The 20,748-nt window shown below is 45.1% G+C and overlaps 2 protein-coding genes across 2 annotated transcripts in view; one reads left to right on the forward strand and one right to left on the reverse strand.

The window, feature by feature from the left end:
* ZNF512 (zinc finger protein 512) lies at window positions 1-12,015 on the reverse strand. Its single transcript, XM_060251407.1, has 15 exons — window positions 11,847-12,015; window positions 11,545-11,606; window positions 10,548-10,756; window positions 9,541-9,636; window positions 8,832-8,915; window positions 7,566-7,690; window positions 7,050-7,136; window positions 6,101-6,199; window positions 5,599-5,766; window positions 5,125-5,319; window positions 3,772-3,873; window positions 3,282-3,344; window positions 2,918-3,016; window positions 401-1,999; window positions 1-343 (listed from the first exon to the last, which is right to left on the reverse strand). Exons 1-14 carry the CDS (start codon window positions 11,874-11,876, stop codon window positions 1,721-1,723), a joined length of 1,698 nt encoding a protein of 565 aa, XP_060107390.1. The 5' UTR covers window positions 11,877-12,015; the 3' UTR covers window positions 1-343; window positions 401-1,720.
* The window catches only part of GPN1 (GPN-loop GTPase 1), a 17,247-nt gene continuing 8,458 nt past the window's right edge, over window positions 11,960-20,748 (forward strand). Inside the window, exons 1-7 of the mRNA XM_060251420.1 lie at window positions 11,960-12,212; window positions 13,240-13,333; window positions 15,560-15,599; window positions 16,601-16,667; window positions 17,064-17,101; window positions 18,337-18,415; window positions 18,509-18,603. Of these exons, the coding sequence (XP_060107403.1) occupies window positions 12,066-12,212; window positions 13,240-13,333; window positions 15,560-15,599; window positions 16,601-16,667; window positions 17,064-17,101; window positions 18,337-18,415; window positions 18,509-18,603 (560 nt within the window). The 5' untranslated portion in view covers window positions 11,960-12,065. The remainder of the gene's footprint in view (window positions 12,213-13,239; window positions 13,334-15,559; window positions 15,600-16,600; window positions 16,668-17,063; window positions 17,102-18,336; window positions 18,416-18,508; window positions 18,604-20,748) is intronic.

The raw sequence follows: 20,748 nt of genomic DNA on the forward strand, positions 1-20,748 counted from the left end.
ACTCTCTGACTCGACTTGGTAATTTATTGTACTGCTTTGCCTCCTTGTACAAGCATTTAAAGAAAATCACCAAGGAAATGCAAGTTTTATACATGTATGGCAGTATTGTCTCAGAATAGTAACTTTCTGAGGAAACATTATATACACTTTGATTAGTTGTTCAGTACTCTTCGGCCCACTGGAAGGGATTCTTTGCATTCTTAAGAAACATGTTAATAACAACCGCTACACAATTACAGAGAAAATGCTTACTGCAGCCAAAATTATTACAGCAACTAAATGGCACTTATCAAAGATACCATCACTTAAAAGGTGGCTTATTCAGATCTGGGACTAGTAGCCACTGATAGAACTGTGTAAAGGAACACAGCTCCCCTGACCCTGTATCTCTTCTTTGCACAGAAAGTTGGCAGAATATTCAGCAAAGAAATGGCAGGGATTGGAGAGAGCAAGAATCAGAGACTTTTTTCTGCTGTTCTGGAAATCTTTTATTGACCTGTATTTCTGTATTGATATATTTACGAATGTGAGTGCCATGCCTTTAACAAACAAAAAGATACTCCTGGGCAACAGCCATCCAGACACCCCTTGGAAAGTTCATAAAGACATTTTGATAGGAGAGCTTTCCTCCTGCCTCTGAACAAAGATGTTACATTGAGCTAAGATTAGTTTTCACAAACTTCAGTGTTGCTTCTCTCCTGCCTATGAACCAAGTCTGTTGTAATGAATGTCATGAATTCTCCACTGGGTGAACTGTCTTGATACGTCTTACATCACAGATTCAGTACAAAATCATAACTGGTTACTTGATTTATATGATGGCAAAGATGAAAGGGGAACTTTACCCCCAAGAAACAACGGAGATGGGCAACTGCTCCTATCTCTTTGTGGCACTGACCTTTGCAACATGGCCCAGCATGCAAGGCAGCTGCCCCAACCCCTCTAATGTTCATGCAGCTTGGGTCTGAGGAACTGCTGGCATAAGAACATAAGAAAAAGATTAAGACCAGAGGTCCTTCTAGACCAACATTCTGTTTCACACAGTGGCCAACCAACTGTCCTGGAAGGGCAACAAACAGTGCACAGATGTTGCCTCTCAGCACCACGTTTCAGAGGTCTATTGCCTCTGAACATGGAGGTTCCCTTTATTAAATGACTAGTAGCCACTGATAGAACTGTGTAAAGGAACACAGCTCCCCTGACCCTGTATCTCTTCTTTGCACCCTCTAATCCCACCCCTTACCTATTCCATGAGTACCAAATCCAAACTGAAACCCAGGCAATAACCCTCGTCCTCCCCCTCCCAACCCCGTCCCTGTGATCCAATACTAGAAAGAGTGACATTTTATACAATGAACAGAGCTTTGCAGTTGCAGAGAAGCCACAGAAGGAAATCCCACTCCTTAGGACCGGACTCACTGTTCAAGGTGTAAGCAAGTGAACCAGCAGCCAGAGTACTTTGGGAAGAGACAATGATCAATGCTGTGCAAGTATAAGTAATTCCCACAAAGCTCAGTGGGGCCTATACCCAATTTAACTCTCCAGAGGTCCATGGTATGAGTCTCTTTCACAACTAATGCAGCCAAACGTGGTCCAGGGAGCAGACAACTCATAATCACTCACTGGCCCCTCTCCGATGCCCTGGCCCTCCCCTACTCAGCCTGCATGCCAGGATGCTGCCTGCTGTGCCACTTGCTCTTGAGGGCTGCAGCTGGAGCTTTTATTTCCTCCCCCTTTTGTGATCAAGTTTCAGAGGGTGGGCATCCTCTTCTTCGCTGCTCCTGCTTTCGCAGTCTCCGAGGTGAGAGCGGCCCACCTTCCCCCTCTGCTCTGCACCTGCCCGGGGGGACTTCTTGGGAGACACAGTCCTGAGCCGCCTCTTGCGGCTGCGGTTGGAGAGGTGCTTCTTGCGCTGCCGCTTTTGCTCCCCTTCCTTCTGCCGCAACTTCATCCGCTTCTCAAAGCTCTTGGTGGTGGCGGCGTTAACGTCAAACCAGTCCTGAAAGAAAGACACAGAAGATGGTGTTGTGTGTGTGTGTTAGTGAGGGGGGGGGCAGTGTTGAGTAGACACATTTGATTTGTTGCTGTGCTTAATCAGCTGCCATTAACTACACAACCAGAGTGAAGCCTTCTCTTGTGGATCAGAACACGTTTGCAAACAAAAATGCTTACATTCCATCCCTGAGGCCATAACAGAAAACAGTTGGGATGCTCTGTTCTACTCAGAATGATACCAAAGAAGCCTCTGTAAATAATTTAAGCTATGCCATTGGGTTAAAAAAACAAAAACAAAACCTAAATAGGGATGTACCTTAGGAAACCTATTGAAGCAATAATTGGTTCACTGATGAAGAGATATAATTGGAACAGGATATATCTAGAATTCCTGTGCGAACTCTGAACTTGAACCATTGGATTAAAAAATTAATTTTGATTGAAATGATATCTTTGGAATTTATTTTCTGATTGCACTATACTTTTGAAATGAATGATTACTGAAACTGTGGAAACAATTTTTGGATATTGTACCTGTAAACCCAACTGATTATTGCATTAATGTAATTTCTTATTGCTTTTGTACTATGATTTCGGGAATTAAAAAGAAATCAGTAAGAATTAGAGAATAAGAGACAGAGACATACTGTATTTAAAATAGGGTATATTGGAAAACGCTATTACAGCCAAAAAACCTTTTGTATATTTGACTTATGTGCTGTAATTCTTAATCTACATTCCATCCCTGGCAGCTCCAGTTAAAGAATCTCATGCCCCAAGGGATGAGGAAAACTTCTATCTGCTGAGGCCCTGGCAATCATAACTGATAATATGACCGATGCTCATCTCAGAGGAGGAGGGATATGTAAACAAGGGCCAGGTGGGAGGTCCACCCTTCTCCCTCCTGCCGCGCATTTCTCACCTCAGCATGCACCGTGTTGATGTGGTATTTGACTCCGCTCTCAGACACAAACTCCTTTTCACACAGCAGACACTTGTACTTTCCAGCCACAAACTCACCCTACAATTGGAGGGGGGGGGGAGAATCATTTTTGTAGCTTTCCCAGCAGTGAACCTAAACTAAAGGAGGCAAGAGCCTGCTTTGGGTCCCTCTAGATTGCTTCTCCAGTTAGGCCGGTAGCTCTGTTTATGGTGGGGGATGAGGTTATGTCTTCTTGGAGCTGGCTGGCTACAGTTGGATGCCAAGGCAGAAGGCCCAGCCTAGGCCCAACACATAGCATGCAGAACTGTGCCCCCAACCTTAAAGGAAGAACTTGTACACATACCAGGGTGCAACTTCCCAGGTGGGACTTGAGTCCTGATATGCTGCTGTAGACGCATTCACAGCCCTGGAGCAGAACAAGAAAAAGGCAAAAGGGGAATCAGTTACCTCCCTGGCATGGTTCAAGATCTGAGGCCAACAGATCTCTGGGCCAGTGGCTGCAAGGGAAGGGGGCTGCCATATTACTAGAAACTCTACAGAAGGCTGAAGACCTTGGCTAGAGTGGCAGCAATAGTTGAAGCTACAGAGTTATTCTTTCAGAAGATTTAAACTGGAAATGGATCTTGGAGAAGATCACTCAGTAGCATCCGCTTGGAACTTTTCAAGCACTTCAGTCCTGACACCCTCCTCCCTTTACAATACGGGAGTAGGAAATTGACAATTATGGCACTACTAGAAGGGGGAGAGGTGACTCAGGCAGTAGATCTCAGCAAACCAGCTTGTCACAGAAAGCTGATGGCTCCATTGTGCGCTGCCTAGCCAAGCACAGTTACCTGGTTGGGGCAGTGGACCCGTCGGTACATCTTTATCTCTGATTTCCACTTGCACAGAACCTCTTGGCTAACAGCGGGCAGCCCTGGCCGAGTGTACTTCAGCTAAAACAGGAGAGAGTAAATCCAGAAGGCAGCATGAATAGCAGCAACTGGAAAGTCCTGGAGACACCTGCAAACACCATATGATGCAGACAGTTTCCATCTAAAACTGTTACACTAACTCTATGAAGAGCCTCCTTCCACAAGCTCCAAACCAAGTTAAGGAGAACAATGATCCTGGAGATACAGCAGAACCCAACAACCTTTCTCAGAATGCCAAGAATCTCAGTTGTGAGTAGTGAAGACTGTTAAGATTTCACAAAGGCAAAAAAAGGAACATACCCAAGCTTATAAAGGGCCCTAAAAGTCAACTAGGAGACTGGATATGACTTTCCAACAAAAGCAATGAGAATTTGCACATGCACTTCCCGTTGTTGAAGAAGATCCCACACTCCCTAACACATCTAGAACACTCTCCTGGGAGCAAGCCTTATTGATTAAAGGGTTGGAACACTTTCCCTATGAAGAAAGCTTAAAATGCTTGGGGCTCTTTAGCTCAGAGAAACGTCAATTGAGGGGTGACATGATAGAGGTTTACAAGATTATGCATGGGATAGAGAACATAGAGAAAGAAGTACTTTTCTTCCTTTCTCACATTATGAGAACTCGTGGACATTCAATGAAATTGCTGAACAGTCAGGTTAGAACGGATAAAAGGAAGTACTTCTTCACCCAAAGGGTGATTAACACATGAAAGTCACTGCCACAGGAGGTGGCGGCAGCCGCAAGCATAGACAGCTTCAAGAGAGGATTGGATAAACATATGGAGCAGAGGTCCATCAGTGGCTAGATTGTTGGAACTCTCTGTCTGGGGCAGTGATGCTCTGTATTCTTGGTGCTGGGGGGGGGCACAGTGGATGGGCTTCTAATGTCCTGGCCCCACTGATGGACCTCCTAATGGCACTTGGGGTTTTTCTGTCCACTGTGTGACACAGAGTGTTGGACTGGATGGGCCACTGACCTGATCCAACATGGCTTCTCTTATGTTCTTATGAAGAGACCTGACACTGCACTGGAAGTGAAGTTAAATCTTTGTCGGCAAACAGGGATTTGTGCTAGGTAAGAATACCTGCTATTCTTATAGATGCAAGCTGCACATTTATTTGCAGACTGCTTTGTTGGTGGTCATTAAGACTAGCCCAACTGTGTTCTGTTATTAGGCAGAACACTAAAACTATATTCCAGATAAAAGAACACAGTTACAGAACAACAGTGAAGGTCACAAAGCCAGGAAATGTCAATCTATTCTCACACCTTCCGGTCATCAGGAACAAGATCTTGCAGGACCTTCCTCTTTGGCCATTCCTTGGCCAGCTCCTCATTGGCCAGCTCATGTAAGTAGTAGGCAGCCACCTTGGCGGATTTCCTTTGAACTCTGCCTCCGCTTTTTGGTTCAGTATCAGCATCCTTCTGGTGAGCAGGCCTGCCTTCTTCATGGAGAAAAGTCACCTGGCAAGAAGAACCAAGAAAGACTCCATGGCCATCATTCTGGCCTGCCTGTGCCCTGCTAGTCCTCTCCATAAGCCTGGTACAAGAGGCTATTGGAGTCCGGATAGGAGTAAGCCCTTGAACAGACACTGAGCAGCCTGTCATTTGCAGGAGCTCCTTCAGGTCTACCATGCCAAAGGGGACAGAAGCATTTTGGTCTGGTGGCACAACTGAGCTTTGAATCTCTCCCCTCCCCCCTTCCCTGAGTTTGCATGCTCTGCAACCTGCACAGTGACTCACCGGTCCATGTTCAGATTTCAAGTGGTAAACAAGGCCAGCCTTAGATTTATAACCCTTGCTGCAATGGTGGCACTTGAGAGCCAGTTTCTCCAGCTCAGCAGCAGCCTTCCCACACTTCTGGGTATGGTAGAGGTATCCCATGACACTGGTGAAGCTGCCTGTGCAGCCCTGGGAATACAGGCAAAAAGCACGCAGAACATTCGTTAAGAGAGCCATCGGGTTCGATGACAGAAACAGCTTTGCAATTCTTGCATGTCTGAAACTTGCCAACAGTCTGGAAAAGCAAGGGGGCCACTCTGCACTGTGGAGGCATGCAGAGCACAGGTCTGAGAAGGAACCTCAACAGGTGGAGCCAGATCCTCCTTTCTCTCCCCATTCAACAGAGAAAAAAGTCTGCCACTGGCCAGAGTAATCCCAATGTCACAGGTGCACACTTCCACCCAGATAACCCTGAGCCCTGAAGAGAATGCAAATGCAAGCCCAGGAGGCTCCTGCTGCTCACCTCTCTTGTGCACTTGAGCTTCCCCATTCGTTTCAGCACCTTCCGCAGGCGGTCTCGCTCGCTCTGCTCATCCAGCTGGCCTCCTGCCTTCAGCATGGCCTGTGTGCAAAGTAGGGAAGGGAAAGAGTGATCCAGGCCACCACCTCCATGGAGCCGCTCCAGATTACTAAACCACACTTGAAGGAGAACTTACTCAGGAGCTGACTTGAATAGCCCAGGATAGCCTGAACTCTTGTCTGGACTCTTGTGGGAGAACCGGAGTGTACGGACTCTTATCTGGGAGAACCGGGTTTGATTCCCCACTCCTCCACTTGCACCTGCTGGAATGGCCTTGGGTCAGCCATAGCTCTTGCAGGAGTTGTCCTTGAAAGGGCAGCTTCTGTGAGAGCTCTCTCAACCCCACCTACCTCATAGGGTGCCTGTTGTGGAGGGTGGGGGGGAAGGTAAAGGAGATTGCGACTGCTTTGAGACTTTAAGATTCAGAATGGAGGGCGGGATATAAATCCAATATCATCATCTTCTGAATATCTCTTGTCTTGAAAACCCAACGAGGGGTCACTGTAAGTCAAATATGACTTGATTGCAAAAAAAAGGAGAACAGAAATTTAGGACACTCGCTATGGTGAACAACAAAGGACTGAAAGCTGGCTGTGAATTTATTTGGTTTATAGCACTAATTGTTTCTGGGCCTTTCAGGTTTCCAATCTGCAGTGAAGCCTCTAGGGGGCACTGCAGTAATTAGCAGCCTTCTGCTTTCCAGTGCAGGGTATCAGGAGCCAACATGGCTAACATCAGACCACAGGTTTGTCAAAGGTCCCTAAGCAAATGGGGAAGGCATATCCCATCTTGTACTGTGACAATAAAGAAAGCTGAGAAGAGACACAGGGTCAGTGGCTTTTCCAGCCTTGATGATCAAGGCTTTTTTGTTGATGTGTCACATCTAGCTTACCAGGCTATTGTGGTCTGCCATGACATGGTACTTCATTCCTGCCAGAGACCGCAGCTGCTTCCCGCAGTGGTGACATGTGAAGAACTCCTGGGAATGACAGAACACATTACCATATTGCCCAGCCTGCAGGAAATGCTTGAATCAGTCCTTACTATTAGATTTTTCTCCCTAACTGCAGGTCCTGAAGACCCCTAGGAAACTGGGACTTTCTTTTTCTGGTCTGTCAGTCTCACACATATACACACAGAAGAAACATTTTAGAAACTGCTTTGTTTATTCTTCAGTCCAATAGATAAGGAATTGTTCAGAAAGCACCGTGTCAAAACTGCCAAAATTCCAAGGAGAAAGCTTGTTTTTCCATACATGAACGATTTCCCTCTCCTATAACATGAGATAATCCTATGTGGCTGTTAAATTCAACTGTAAACTAAGCCTGCCCCAGATGTAGAAACTCAGCTCTCCTGCCTCTGGTTAGGAGAACATGGCCTGAAGGAAGCTGGCTTCCCATTGACTCACCTGCTGGCAGTTGGTCATGTGCTTCTTCAGTCCTTCAACTGTTTTCCTCACAACAGCTCTGCAGGTTGGGCAAGTGACACGGCCCTTATCGAGAATCTCCAAGTACCACCTCTCCTCTGAACTGCCTGCCAGAGAATGGGAGGATCCAGTTTTTCTGTGTACATTTGATCCATACAAATTCTCCTCTTTAAGAGAGGAGGAAGAAGAAGACTGCAGATTTATACCCCACCCTTCCCTCTGCATCAAGAGACTCAGAGCAGTTTACAATCTCCTATATCTTCTCCCCCCACAAAGGACACCCCCTGAGGTGGTGGGGCTGAGAGGGCTTTCACAGCAGCTGCCCTTTCAAGGACAACCCCCGTGATAGCTATGGCTAACCCAGGGCCATTCCAGCAGGTGCAAGTGGAGGAGCGGGGAATCAAACCTGATTCTCCCAGATAAGAGTCCACGCACTTAACCACTACACCAAACTGGGTCTCCAAGGAACATGGGATGGTTCACATCATAGTCATGGGGTATGGGTGTTCTGACAAGGAGCTTTAGTTGTGTATACATGCCTTAACTACAGGGTTCTCCTTGTGAGATACTACAAAAGGCTGGCTTGAGATGCAGCTGAGGTCTCCAGCTACCTTCATGTACCAATAATAACCTATGCTTTCTCTAAGCTGTGGAGTCTTGTTAGCTAAAATTCTAATTTTGTGAGTTACTGGCATTAAAGTTGTGAACTACTGCTTAAATTAGTTCGCTCTGGGGCCATTTTTCCTGAGCTAAGAAAAAAATGTGCGAGATGGAGGCTAAAAAATTGTGAGCTAGCTTACACTAACTCAGCTTAGAGGGAACACTGCCCATACTAATTCCCATTTTTATACTGCGTTCAGTATCCCAAATGCTTCACATGCTATTTTTGGCCTTAGAACAGTCAGTTTTGCTATACCTATATTACAGCAAGAAGACTGAGGCCAAGAGAGAGTGGCTTGCTTAAGGCTACTTCCCGTGTTCAAGGCAGAGGTGCAGTTTGGACCAGGAACCTTCTAGATCACAACTCATTCTTTTAGCCACTATGCTGTGCTAGCTCTCCTAGTTATATGCTCCAGTGGGCACTCTACAGCCATCTATGCACCTTCTGAAGCTGTGCATGCAAAGGAGGCCAGATGCATGGCAGTTACTTCAGTGCCAGTGAAACCCAGAGAGCATCACCAAGGACCAAAGTTTGAGCTTGCATCCACACCAAAGACCTTGCGCAGCAGCCAGTCTCGTATACTTTACCTGCTGGGTATGTTGGTGGGTCTTTTTTTACAGATCGGCTTTTGGACTTGAGATGAGGCTGTCTCCCCACTTGCTCCTGTTTTCCTGGGACAAACAGAAGCAGCTGTGAGAGCTTGGCATGGCTACCAATATCCTGTCTGTATGGCCAAAGCCACACACACCCCCACCTTCATTCTGCAACCAACCAAAGGGAGAGACCAAAGTCCAGAGAAATGCAAAAGGACCCACCCCGTGTGGGATTAATCCCCCCAGAGAAAAACAGTTTGCCCATTGTGAAGGCACGTGCACACACACATGTGTGCATGAAGTTGCCACATTATGCTGAACCATGAAGAAAGTTGGGCTATATGTGTTTTAATAAATAAACAAATAAAATTAGGCCATTGGTCTATGAAGGTCACTATTGTCTACTCAGATTGGGAGCAGCTCTCTGGGGTCTTTCATGTCACCTATGACCTGATCTTTAATTGGAGATGCTGGGGAGTGAAACTGAGACTTTCTGTATGCCAAGCAGATAGTCCACCGCTAAGCCACAATTCCCTCCTCTACTGTGAAGCTCAGAGGACACAATACAATATAAGTGCAGGCAGAAAATTGCCAAGAGAACTACAACTCATGCTAGCATCGGATCTCCTGTTTCTCTTCCCACAGAGAAGAAGCAAGGAATATACTGCAAATTAGGAAGAAAATCCAGAAGTACTGTACTCACTAGACGCTTTTTGCTTCTTCCCAGAAAACTCCTCACCGTATTCTTCATCACCGTCTTGTTCTAGTCTGTGTTTCCCCTTGTACACAGAACCTCCAGCTGCAGATAGAACAGAAAGAGGTCAAGGCGGTCAAGACTGCAGGAGGAAACGCATTTGCTGAGACCAGCAGCACAACAGCAAGTTCGCTGGGCTCTTTTCTCCATGGGGCACACTGGAAGCAAGTAAACTCCTAAAGTCAGCCTACAACTCAGTTGACAATGGGCCTTCTGCATACTACAATACTAAGAGACACATGCTCATCAGCAAGCTCCCCTCACCAAATGTACTCATACCTCCAAGTAGTAGCAATAGTTGATAAATGGAAGGCCCCTCAGGATAAATACATTTCTTTAGGCAGCAATTCTTTAGGTGTTCTTTAAGAATGCTGACCCAGTCCAATGGAAAAACTTTCAATATTTGTTTCCTTTGCATGATCTATTTTTTTTTTAAAAAAAACATCCCATGCTTTCTCAAAGTCATTCAGAGCAACATGTGTGGTTTCTCCCTTCTTGATTTTATCTATATAACAACCCTACAAGGTAAGCTAGGCTGAAGTAAAGTGTCTGGCCCAATTTATCTAAGTGATCTTCATGGCCTTGACTGACTTAATAAAATAAGATCGGATCATAAACTTACAAATGAAAATTTTATTATCCAAGCACATTACCTCATACTCGGACTCATTAAATCTTCCAGATGCCTGAACACTATAGGTCAAAAGAGTGTCAGAGTATTTTCAATCTTAAGTTGTGAAAACTTATGCTGATGAACTCCATCTCAGTGAATATTTGGAAGTTCTTGTACGCTTAAATAAAGGTCTCAAAGAAATGAAAACTGTCTGACATTCTAAAAAAAGAGATCAAATCACACTTTAATTCTAACTGGATGCAGCCGAAACCCATTGTTGTAATAAATGAAGTACCTTTCCAATCTTAGGAGCACATGATACCCCAAAGCCCTCCCCCAGTACCTTTCTTCTCCATAACTTTGTTTGGGGTGGGCTTTATTCCCCTCATCTCCAGCCAGTAAGTTGGCCTGCGGATGGCTCCATTGCTTCCAGATTCTGGGTTTTCATTGCCAAGCCCTTTGGAAGAGGCTGACGAAGAATCATTTGAAGTCTCGTCATATTTGTTTTCAGAACTCCGCAAACCTCTGCTGAACCCCTCTGGCTCCTTGGCCCTGAAAAGAGAAGATATTTACAAAACATTGTCCCTGCCCAAGCAGGGCTGCTGGACATCCTGGAACTTCCAACAGTCAGAATGGTAGTCGGGGGGTTTAAGGGCTACTTTCTGACAAGAGGACAGGGAGATTTTTTTTTCTTCCTGTCCCATAATATTAGAACTTAGGGCACATAAGGAAGCAATGAGTAATATATACAGTGTGGACAAATGGAAACCCTTTACTCAACAAGTAGTGGAATTCACTGCCAGAGGAAATGTCTTCAAAAGGGAATCAGACAGATTAATAGAGAAGAGATTCATCAGTGATTACTAGCCACAGTAACTGAAGGTAACCTCTAAATGCCAGCGCTTGGAGGTAACATGGGGGGACGGCAAATGGCTTTGGACTCTATACCCTGTGTGAAACAGGATGCCGGACTTGATAGACCACTAGCCTGATTCAGCTGTGCTTAGGCACCTCACAGTCCCTGGACTTAATAGACCACTGGCCTGATTCAGCAAGGTTCAGGCACCTCACAGTAAGCTGGGTTAGCGTGAGCTAGCTCACAGATTTTTAGCCTCCAGCTCACACATTTTTGTCTTAGCTCAGGAAGGATGGTCCCAGAGCACATTAATTTATGCAGTAGCTCACAACTTTAATGCCAGTAACTCACAAAGTAGAATTTTTGCTCACAAGACTCTGCAGCTTAGAGGAAACATTGCTCACAGTCCTCACACCCTCTCACTTTCTCACAGAGATCAAACACTGCAGGCAACTAGAACCAGGGGGCTCTGAACAAAGCTCACCTTCGGGTTCCCGGTGCTCGCTTGCCTCTATGTGGTCTGCAGCGGGACTCAGGTCCGGGACCCTAGCGCCGAGGAACAAACAGAAGAGGAATAAGATGCGCCAGGGAGGTGGGGGGCAGATGCTCAGTCAGCCTCCTGCAGTCCCCTCGCTTTACTGGCACGGAGGCCGCGTCGCTCGCTCGCTTGCTCCAAGAGAGGGAGGCCCCAGACCCCTCGGTGAGTTCCCACACCAGGACATTCAGGCAGAGCCTTTCCGGCCCTCGAACACAACCCCGCCCCATTATCTGGGTTCCCCCTCTCACCAAAGCACTGCCGCCCCCCTGGCCCCGCATGCTTGACAGCGTCCTCCGATGCCGTCGTCATCATCCCTAGAGTGAGCCAAAACCTAGACTTCCGGTCAAAACCGAAAGCGGCTATTGGCCTCAGTGCTCTCTGACGTCGCTCTATCTCTCAGCATCTCTATGGCGAAATTCTTTCCCCGCCCCTTCTGAAACCGGAAGTGCCCGTAACACTTTATAGAAATGACTACGAAAGCGTTTCCTCTCTATGCTCCTGGAAGCGAGCCAATAAATGGTGGCAAAATGGCCGAGGCGGGAGCGGGGGTTCGTTCGCCAGTGTGCATCCTGGTGTTGGGCATGGCCGGCTCCGGCAAGACTGCACTCGTGCAGGTGAGAAGTCGGGTCTTCGCGCACCCAGGAGACGTGGGGAGCCCATGCAGTGTTCAGCCCTCTTCTGTGGCGCTAGGCTGGGTGGAGGAGGGGGTCTTTCTAGCATGCGTCTGTTTACGAATAACCCACGAAGAGTCCAAGATGTGCACGTCCATAGCTAAATACGTAAGCATAGATTCGAGTCCAATACTGCCTTTGAGACCAACAAAATTTTCGGGGTGTAAGCTTTCGAGACTCCTTCGTCAGATATTTCCAAATGATTAACAGAACTGCAGCTCATCGTAGCGCCCACTCTAGCTGCTGCCCCTGTATTGACTGACTATGGGGAACTTCCCAAAGCCTCCCCTACTCTCCCTTCTAATGTCTTATCACCTTTATGTCAAACCCCAAAAGACCAGTTAGCTTTAGCAGCCTTTTTTTCCACTACAGGTAACTTTGGCTATCCTGTGGCTGCTTGGGAATTTCACCTCCACAGCCACCGTTTTCCTTCATAAACAATGATGCTTAAACAAGACTGCAAAGTCTGGAGGCACTGCGGGAAGGAAAAACAGAAGAGCTTCTGGCAGTAGCTTTATGTTATTGAACTCTAGGTGGTGGGTGGACTTCTGCTCACTGAGTGAAAATCTGGCACTCAAATGTTTACTAAAAGCTTCCTAATAGCTAAAAAACCCCACAACCTTGCATAGTTCAGCCATGGGGAGAAGCTAAATTTGGCATTTTGGAAGACAGGGCTTATAAAGGAGGATGGTCTTCTAAAAAAGAAAACTGCTGACTAGTCTGCCATCTGTATGAGTAAATAGAAATCCTTCTCTGTTTGCCTTTATGTTTACTTTTTCATGCATTTCCTGTTACTCTTCCACACATCCAGAAACATTTGAGGGAAGGCAGTGTATGAAAGTCAGTGAGTGGTAGGGTTGAGTCCCTATCCTGTGAGGATCCCTCGGTGATGGTTTTTGGTTGAGATTATAGGGCTTTGTTTGCCAGACATCTTCTCCCTTCTAGCTGATGTGTGCTTGCTTCCTCACAGAGGCTGACTGCCTACCTGCACAGCAAGAAGTCCCCTCCGTATGTCATCAACTTGGACCCCGCAGTCCATGAGCTCCCTTTCCCAGCAAATATTGGTGAGTTCCATTTTCCAGAAAGTGTTAGCAAGAATAAATGTGTTGCTGCAGCAGATATTAGTTTGTTAGGATAGTGCAATTGACTGTCAAGATTCATGGTGTTTCATTCAAATGTTAAGGGTGAGTTGGAAGAATATTGTTATGCCTCTTCAAGACAAAAAAATTACAAGAATATCAGGATTGACTGTAATGGGATTGAACAAGCAACACTACAATTATCACTAATATATATGCATGTTCTGATTGGGATTGGTGACTTGGCTCAATGTATGATGGGAAACATACACTTAGGTACTCCACCAATACAATACAGCATCATTTCACTACATCAAGAGTAAATAAGGGTTTCTGAATTCTCAACCAGTGTGATGTCATAGAGTGTTGGATTAGGATCAGGGATGGTGTGACAAAACTGTGGCTCGGGAGCCACATATGACTCTTTCACACATATTGTGTGGCTCTCAAAGCCCCCACCACCCCTTTGGCCAGCTTGGAGAAGGCATTTGTCTCTTTAGATCAGTTCGCCAAGCCAGCTGACAGCTTGGAGAGTGCATTTAAAGTTAAAGTTGATTTCTTTCCACTTCTCCCTCTTTCCTCACCCATCTCCTTCCCTCCCTCTTTCAACTCTCAAACAGCTGCCGTTTATTCTATATGGATCTTAAATTAATCAAGTTTGGCCACCCCTGATCTGGGAAATTCAGGTTCAGAACCCCATTCTGCCATGGAGGCTCTCTGGGTAACAAATCTAGGAGTAATTGAAAGTCTATAAGTGCTATTATTACCATTCTGTTTGAGGGATGTGGGCTGGTAATTTAAAAGGGAGGACTTTAAAACTTGGCTGGGAATAAATCTCTGTGACTTTGGTGGTGCCATCACCTCTATTGTGATAGTTGCTGCCCTCTTACTGAGAGGAGAGCTGCCTTTCCAGTTTTAACTGATAACAGCAGATATAAGAAGCACCTCATTTTTAAATGTAGTCACCTGAAATCACTAGAATTAGGATTTCCAATGCAAGTGAGAGAAATCCCTAAAGTAGAACAAGACCTTTGAGTTGTCCTGTGTGAGGCAGCAGAAAAAGACTGATATGTCCACATCAGATACTTTATGAAGAACATGAATGGTAGTCAGAAAGACTGCTGTTTGAGAGTTTAAGGGCTTAGATTTATTCAGAGCGGGTTTGTGCTTGGGTATTTGACCAATTATAACAAACAGTAAAAAAAACCTCCAAAAAAAAGTATCCGCCCAGTATCCTTTATTAGAAAAAGACAGGTATCAGAACTAGAACTCCAAGCCTTCCTTTCCACAGAGCACTGCTGTAACTATACTGCACAGTAGGGTTGCCAGGCTACTTTAGCGGTGGGTCCAGAGATGGAGATGATGTCACGTGATGTCTTGTTCCACTGAAAACTCAGATGTGAAAGTGTCTTCTACTGATCCACACCCTTGGTCCATCAAAGTCAGTGCTGTCTCCTCAGATTAGCAGCAGCTCTTCAGCGTCTCAGGCACAGGTTTTTGACATTGCTTACTGCCAGATGTTTAAACTGTAAGTGATGGGGACTGAGCCTAGGACCTTCTGCATGCCAAGCAGATGCTCTGCCACTGAGTCACAGTGCCTTTTCCATATATACTGTGGGGTGGTGTAACAGTCAGGGTGATCAATGTGTGGACCAGTAGCTTTGTTCATAAGTTTGTCTAGCTCATACATACCCCAAGATACTTTTTATTCTGCTCGGGCATCTTATCCCTTCTAGCCACACCTCCCACATGTGCTGTTTGTTGCTAGCTAGCATCTTCAGAATATTTGTCTGGTCTTATAGTTAGTGTGGTTGAGAAATGTGTGTTTGTACATGCATGTTTAGTAGATTTACTAAACATTTGGCTGTGGGTTTTTTGTAAGTTTAGTTGACATAAAGCCTGCCAGGCAGTATTTGGGGGTGGAGGTGCAGGTGCAACATAGAATGGGAAGCAGTGGTGGAAGAATGGGGAAACAGCAAGCAGGAAGAGGGGAATGGGTTTCTTATTCAGGAGTGCCAAGGGAGCCAGGGAGTGAAATGCTGCCTCCAAAATAGTCTTCTTTTGTGATGAGACAAATGAGCTCTATGAACAACTTTTTGGAGGTCCTGAGCCAGGCTATTTTGTGATGTTTGTGGAGATGGCTGTATTAGCTTCCAAAACTGCCTGATCAGAAGAGATCACTGTAATCTGTCCTTCTGTTTTTTCCCCTAGACATTCGAGACACTGTGAAGTACAAAGAAGTTATGAAGCAGTATCCTTGCCTTATCTTTAGGTCTGCAGGAGCTACTAGTGGCCATCTGGGAAAGACTGGGGGGGGGGGGGCGGGATGACTGTTGTGACTGGATCCAGCTAGGCATGATGGAATGGACTTTAGCAAGCTAAATTAATTTGGCTCAGGCTTTTGCTGTTCTAGAAGACCCTAGAGCACCACTTTGAGTGGTAGGAGAAGGGAGGCTGCTTGTCTGCCTCGCAGTTTCTGATAATAAACTTGGGCCTGCTGATACCTCGATAATATCTGTTTGGAAGCCAGAGTGTTATCAAGATACCATTCAAAATGGAGATTTGCAGTCAAGCTGTTTAGTCCAGTGCCTGGTTAACCTTTGCCAGCTGCGCCAAGGAAAGGAGGCCAGAGCAGCACTGGGGGCAGATTGTGTGTTTTCCTCATGTAGGAGTTTCTTAATTGCCAGAGTTCTTCATGGTGCCTCCTCCCTAGCCTAGAATGTTTCTGAGCTTTCTGGCCTTCCAGACAATTTTTAGGGTCAGCCTGGGCTTTCCCTAATTAGAGAAGGAGAGCTGGGTGGGTTGTACAGTGCAGTGAATTTGCTTATTTAGGGAAAAAATGCCATCTCTCAAGAAAGAATACCATCTCCCAAGTAAGCTTACAAAATATTTTTATAATAAGGCTGTGGATATGATGTGTATACGTTACTCACAGACTTTTTTAAGCTTAGAGTTTTGATTCATCAGCAATTCCTGCAAATTAATTGCATATGGCTGTTCGTAGAAAGCCTTTAAGTTCTTCCATATACAAACGGGTGGGGTGTCTAAAATTTCTAAATGGATGTTTGGAACTCCATACCTTACGTGCCTGGATATTTTAGGTGAGCAGGTCCTGCTCTAGAAAGAAACAGCAGCTAGATTTTGTTGACCTTTAACTTCCTGTCCCTCAGAAGAAGTGTGGTTGAACCAAAACTGATTATGCTCTCCCTGGTCCCAAAATGTTTGAAGTGAGTTTTCCTGAACACACTGCAGATATGGATTGGGCCCAAACGGTGGCATCGTGACATCCCTCAATCTTTTTGCTACAAGATTTGATCAGGTATGTTGAGGGGTTTTATTCACATGCTGACGTCACAATATGGTGGGTGAATTTGTAGAAGCTTAATATTCCATCCTGGTTGATCAACCCCCATCCAATGATGGGCCCTTAACATTCTGGATCAATTAATTGCTAAGGCTCACAGCAACTTAAATTGTAAATAACTGAAAGTACAAAGTAGGTTGAAATAAATCTATACTGCTGTGTATCTCTGACATTATGAAAATTACTGCTGTTTAAATTCCAGCTGTATTTTATTCTGGCTGTTACTGATTTTTTTTGTTCATTTCATCATATGTTTGTGTGTTAAGCCACTTTGATCATAATTTGTGGAGGACTGGTTCAGAAATTAAGATTCTGCAGAAACTCTTGGTTGATTCTTTTCTTTCTAACCAGGTGATGAAGTTTATTGAAAAGCGACAGAATGCATCTCAGTAAGTAAACAAGAGACTCCGGCATGACATTGGTAGATGGGAATGCTAAAGTGGGGAGGGGGGGGAATGCCGTCTTGTGTTAAGTAGAGATACCGAAAATGGATGAACTTGCATCATCCCTTTCACACTTGGGAATCTTACCCTACTGATGAGGCATGGGAGGATAACAAATAACCTGTCTGAAGCAAATTCCCAAGGAACCTTCAGTTTTTCCTCACTATCTCTGTCTGGTCAGTTTTGGGCAGGAATAAGGGAAATTATTGTTGTTCTTGATTCTCTACAATAAGCTTTCTGCTAGGTAGTTTGTCACCTACTGCTAAGTGCATCCCCTAGAAAACCCAAGAAGAGATTGCAATAAGATCCGCTCTAGGCTTGCTTTAGAATGTTGTGGTTTGTTGTTGTTTTTTTAAAAAACCCTTTTATTTCATATGGTTTTTCTGTATGCTGCTTAGCTGATAGCTTCATTTCTGGTCCATGTTCTGTAGCACAGGATATTTTTCATTACTCAAAAGGAGCTCTCAACAAATAACAGGCATGTAGGTGGGTCCCTGTTCTACAGATAGCGACCATGGGTTTAGAGTTCCCCCCAGTGCTTGTGGCTTATTATTTTTGTTAATTCCAACTTTATTAAGAAAATGCAATCATACAATATCCATTAACAATTAGTGGTAGTAGAGAAGCAATAAACATAAAACTATTCCCCAGTAGTTGGACAAAAACACAATGTTGAGTTGGTCCATTTTTACCATTTATACAAAAGGAAAAAAGGGGGGGAAGAAAAGGGGGGGAAGGAAGGCAATTTTATAATAACACTCAATAGATAGAATAAATTGCTTCTAATAGAGTACTATATTCTTCTTTATTGGCTAAATGTTCAAGAAAAGAAAACCAGATAGCCACAAATTTTGAGTCATATTGGTCTGAATCTTAATATGTTAATGAGTCAGTTATTTATCTAAAATATATAGCTCTTGGTCAGTGTTCCTTCTAAGCTGTAGAGTCTTGTGAGCCAAAAATCTGCTTTGTGAGCTACTGGTATTAAAGTTGTGAACAACTGGCATTAATATTGTGAGCTGCTGCATAAATTATTGTGCTCTGGAGTCATCCTTCCTGAGCTATGACAAAAATGTGTGAGCTGGGGGCTAAAAATCTGTGAGCTGTGGTACCATGGTATTTGAAATTTGCCTAGGTATTCTAAGTGATTTGTGCAGAAAAACTAATTCTTTTTCTTGCAGGTATGTCCTGATTGACACACCTGGACAGATTGAGGTGTTCACCTGGTCAGCCTCAGGCACCATCATCACTGAAGCCCTGGTTAGTGTGTGATATTCAGCTTGAATTAGGAGAAAAAAGGTAGGGAGGAGAAGTGTAGATCTGTCTCACTTATTGTATGAATGCCCCATCTAGGCATCGTCGTTCCCATGCTTGGTGGTTTACGTGATGGACACTTCTCGCAGCACCAGTCCTGTTACTTTCATGTCCAACATGCTGTATGCTTGCAGGTAAGAGGTGTGTCTGGTCCATTTGGCTTATATAAAGGAATGAAGGGGAGGGCCGTCCAGCCTGTTTGGATTAGAGTTCTAAAAGGTACCAGTTCTCTAACCATTCTGCTGCTGCTAAATGTTTATTGTGCTCTGCAGCTGTTGTTCCATGGTCATGTTTGACTGGTAATGGTCAATTCAGCATTGGCACTTGGAATATGGGGCATTTTCCTCAGACACTAGATTGCATCTGCCATTTTGGGGTTGCAACCAGCATGCCAAAACCCAAAGGCCAGTTCAGTGGTCTTCAGTCTCCATGATTCTTTCTAGGATCATGAGAAAAAGGGAATGATATGGAAATTTCTTATAGTGTCAGCAGCGTATTTACCCGAGTTCCTGTAGATCTTTGTCCCAGCAAATTATTCCATTTGTTTTTTTAAAACAGGTCCCCAACCCCCGGGCCACAGACCAGTACTGGTCCGTGGCCTGTTAGCAACCAGGCCGTGAATTGTATAATTATTTAATTATATATTATAATCTACCAATAGAAATAAAGTGCACAGTTGTATCATCCCAAAACCATCACCCTCCCCCAGTCTGTGGAAAAATTGTCTTCCATAAACCCGGTCCCTGGTGCCAAAAAGGTTGGGGACCACTGCTTTAAAACATTTCTGTGCCACCTTTGCAGCCAACTCAGGTTCCCCAATGTGGTGAACATTAAAATATTTAAATCAATGTGTAAAGTACAAATATATACAATATATTTAAAACAGTTAAATAAAACATGTAAGTGCATATCAAACACAAACAGGGAGGAGGACCAGGAAAGGCTTAATGAGGGGGCGCCGCACAAAATAAAGAAGTCTTCACTTGTTAGTGGAAGACAATGATAGAGGGAGACAAACAGATGTCCCTAGGGAGGGACCTCCAGAGTTTTGATGCCATAACTGAGAAGGTCCTTTCTTGGATTGCCATTCACCTAGCCCCAGGTGGCAGGGGCACCTGGAGCAAGGCCTCCAAAGATGGTTGGGAGTGGTCAGGCAGATTCCTATGGAAGTGGGTAGTCTTTCAAGTATGCTGGCCTCAAGCCCTGTAAAGCTTTAAAGGTTGATACCAAGACCCTGAATTGAGCCCAGAAGTAAATTGGGAGCCAGTGGAGATGGGAAAAGACTGAAGTAATATCCATTCTGGCCACATTTTCTACCAACTGTAGCTTACAGATAGTCTTTGAAGGCAGCCCCACAGAGAGTGCAATACAGTAATCTAATCCAGCATGCAACCCAGTGGCAAGATCTTTCCTGCTCAAGAAGGGCCGCCTTTTTATCTAGCTGGAGGCCCGGGTCCAGCAGCACCCCCAGACTAAAAACCCTTTCCTTTGGGGAAGTACGACCATCCAGTACAGGAGATGTCCCAATTCCTGGGTCTAGCCCTCCCCCCCCATCAGCAGCACCTCTGGTTTGTTGAGATTAAATTTCAGTTTGCTGGCTCTCATCCATTCCAAAACTGCCTCCAGGCACCCGACTTCTGTGGGATCTGCTGGAGCAAAATAGGCCTGAGCGTCATCCACATATTGGTTACAGCTCAGCTCAGGTCTCCAGATGTCCTCTTACAGCAAGTTGACATAGAGGATAAAGAAGTTGGAACCTTGTGGGACACCAGAGGCCAAGGGTCTAAGCAATGATCACTCAACACCACACTGTGAAACCTACCTTTGGGGTAGGACTGGAGCCACAGCAAAATGGTGTCTCCCAGTCCCAGCTACAGAAGATGGTAGAAACCATTATCAAGGACAGAATGAGTAGGCACATTGATGAACACGGGTTATTGAGGAAGACTCAGCATGGGTTCTGCAAGGGAAGATCTTGCCTCACTAACCTGTTACATTTCTTTGAGGGGGTGAACAAACATGTGGACAAAGGAGACCCGATAGATGTTGTTTACCTTGACTTCCAGAAAGCTTTTGATAAAGTTCCTCATCAAAGGCTCCTTAGAAAGCTTGAGAGTCTTGGAGTAAAAGGACAGGTCCTCTTGTGGATCAAAAACTGGCTGAGTAATAGGAAGCAGAGAGTGAGTATAAATGGGCAGTCTTCGCAGTGGAGGACGGTAAGCAGTGGGGTGCCGCAGGGCTCGGTACTGGGTCCCATCCTCTTTAACTTGTTCATAAAT

This window comes from Heteronotia binoei, chromosome 1 (assembly GCF_032191835.1).
Source record: "Heteronotia binoei isolate CCM8104 ecotype False Entrance Well chromosome 1, APGP_CSIRO_Hbin_v1, whole genome shotgun sequence".
NCBI lineage: Eukaryota > Metazoa > Chordata > Lepidosauria > Squamata > Gekkonidae > Heteronotia > Heteronotia binoei.

Bases quoted from the DNA above. Each gene is read 5' to 3' on its own strand.
- ZNF512 (XM_060251407.1), bottom strand. From the start codon at position 11,876: ATGCGGGGCCAGGGGGGCGGCAGTGCTTTG. The intron at 7,137-7,565 runs GTGAGTCAATGG...TGTCATTCCCAG, and splicing joins ACATGACCAACTGCCAGCAG to GAGTTCTTCACATGTCACCA. The intron at 2,000-2,917 runs GTGAGAAATGCG...TCTTTCTTTCAG, and splicing joins TCAACACGGTGCATGCTGAG to GACTGGTTTGACGTTAACGC.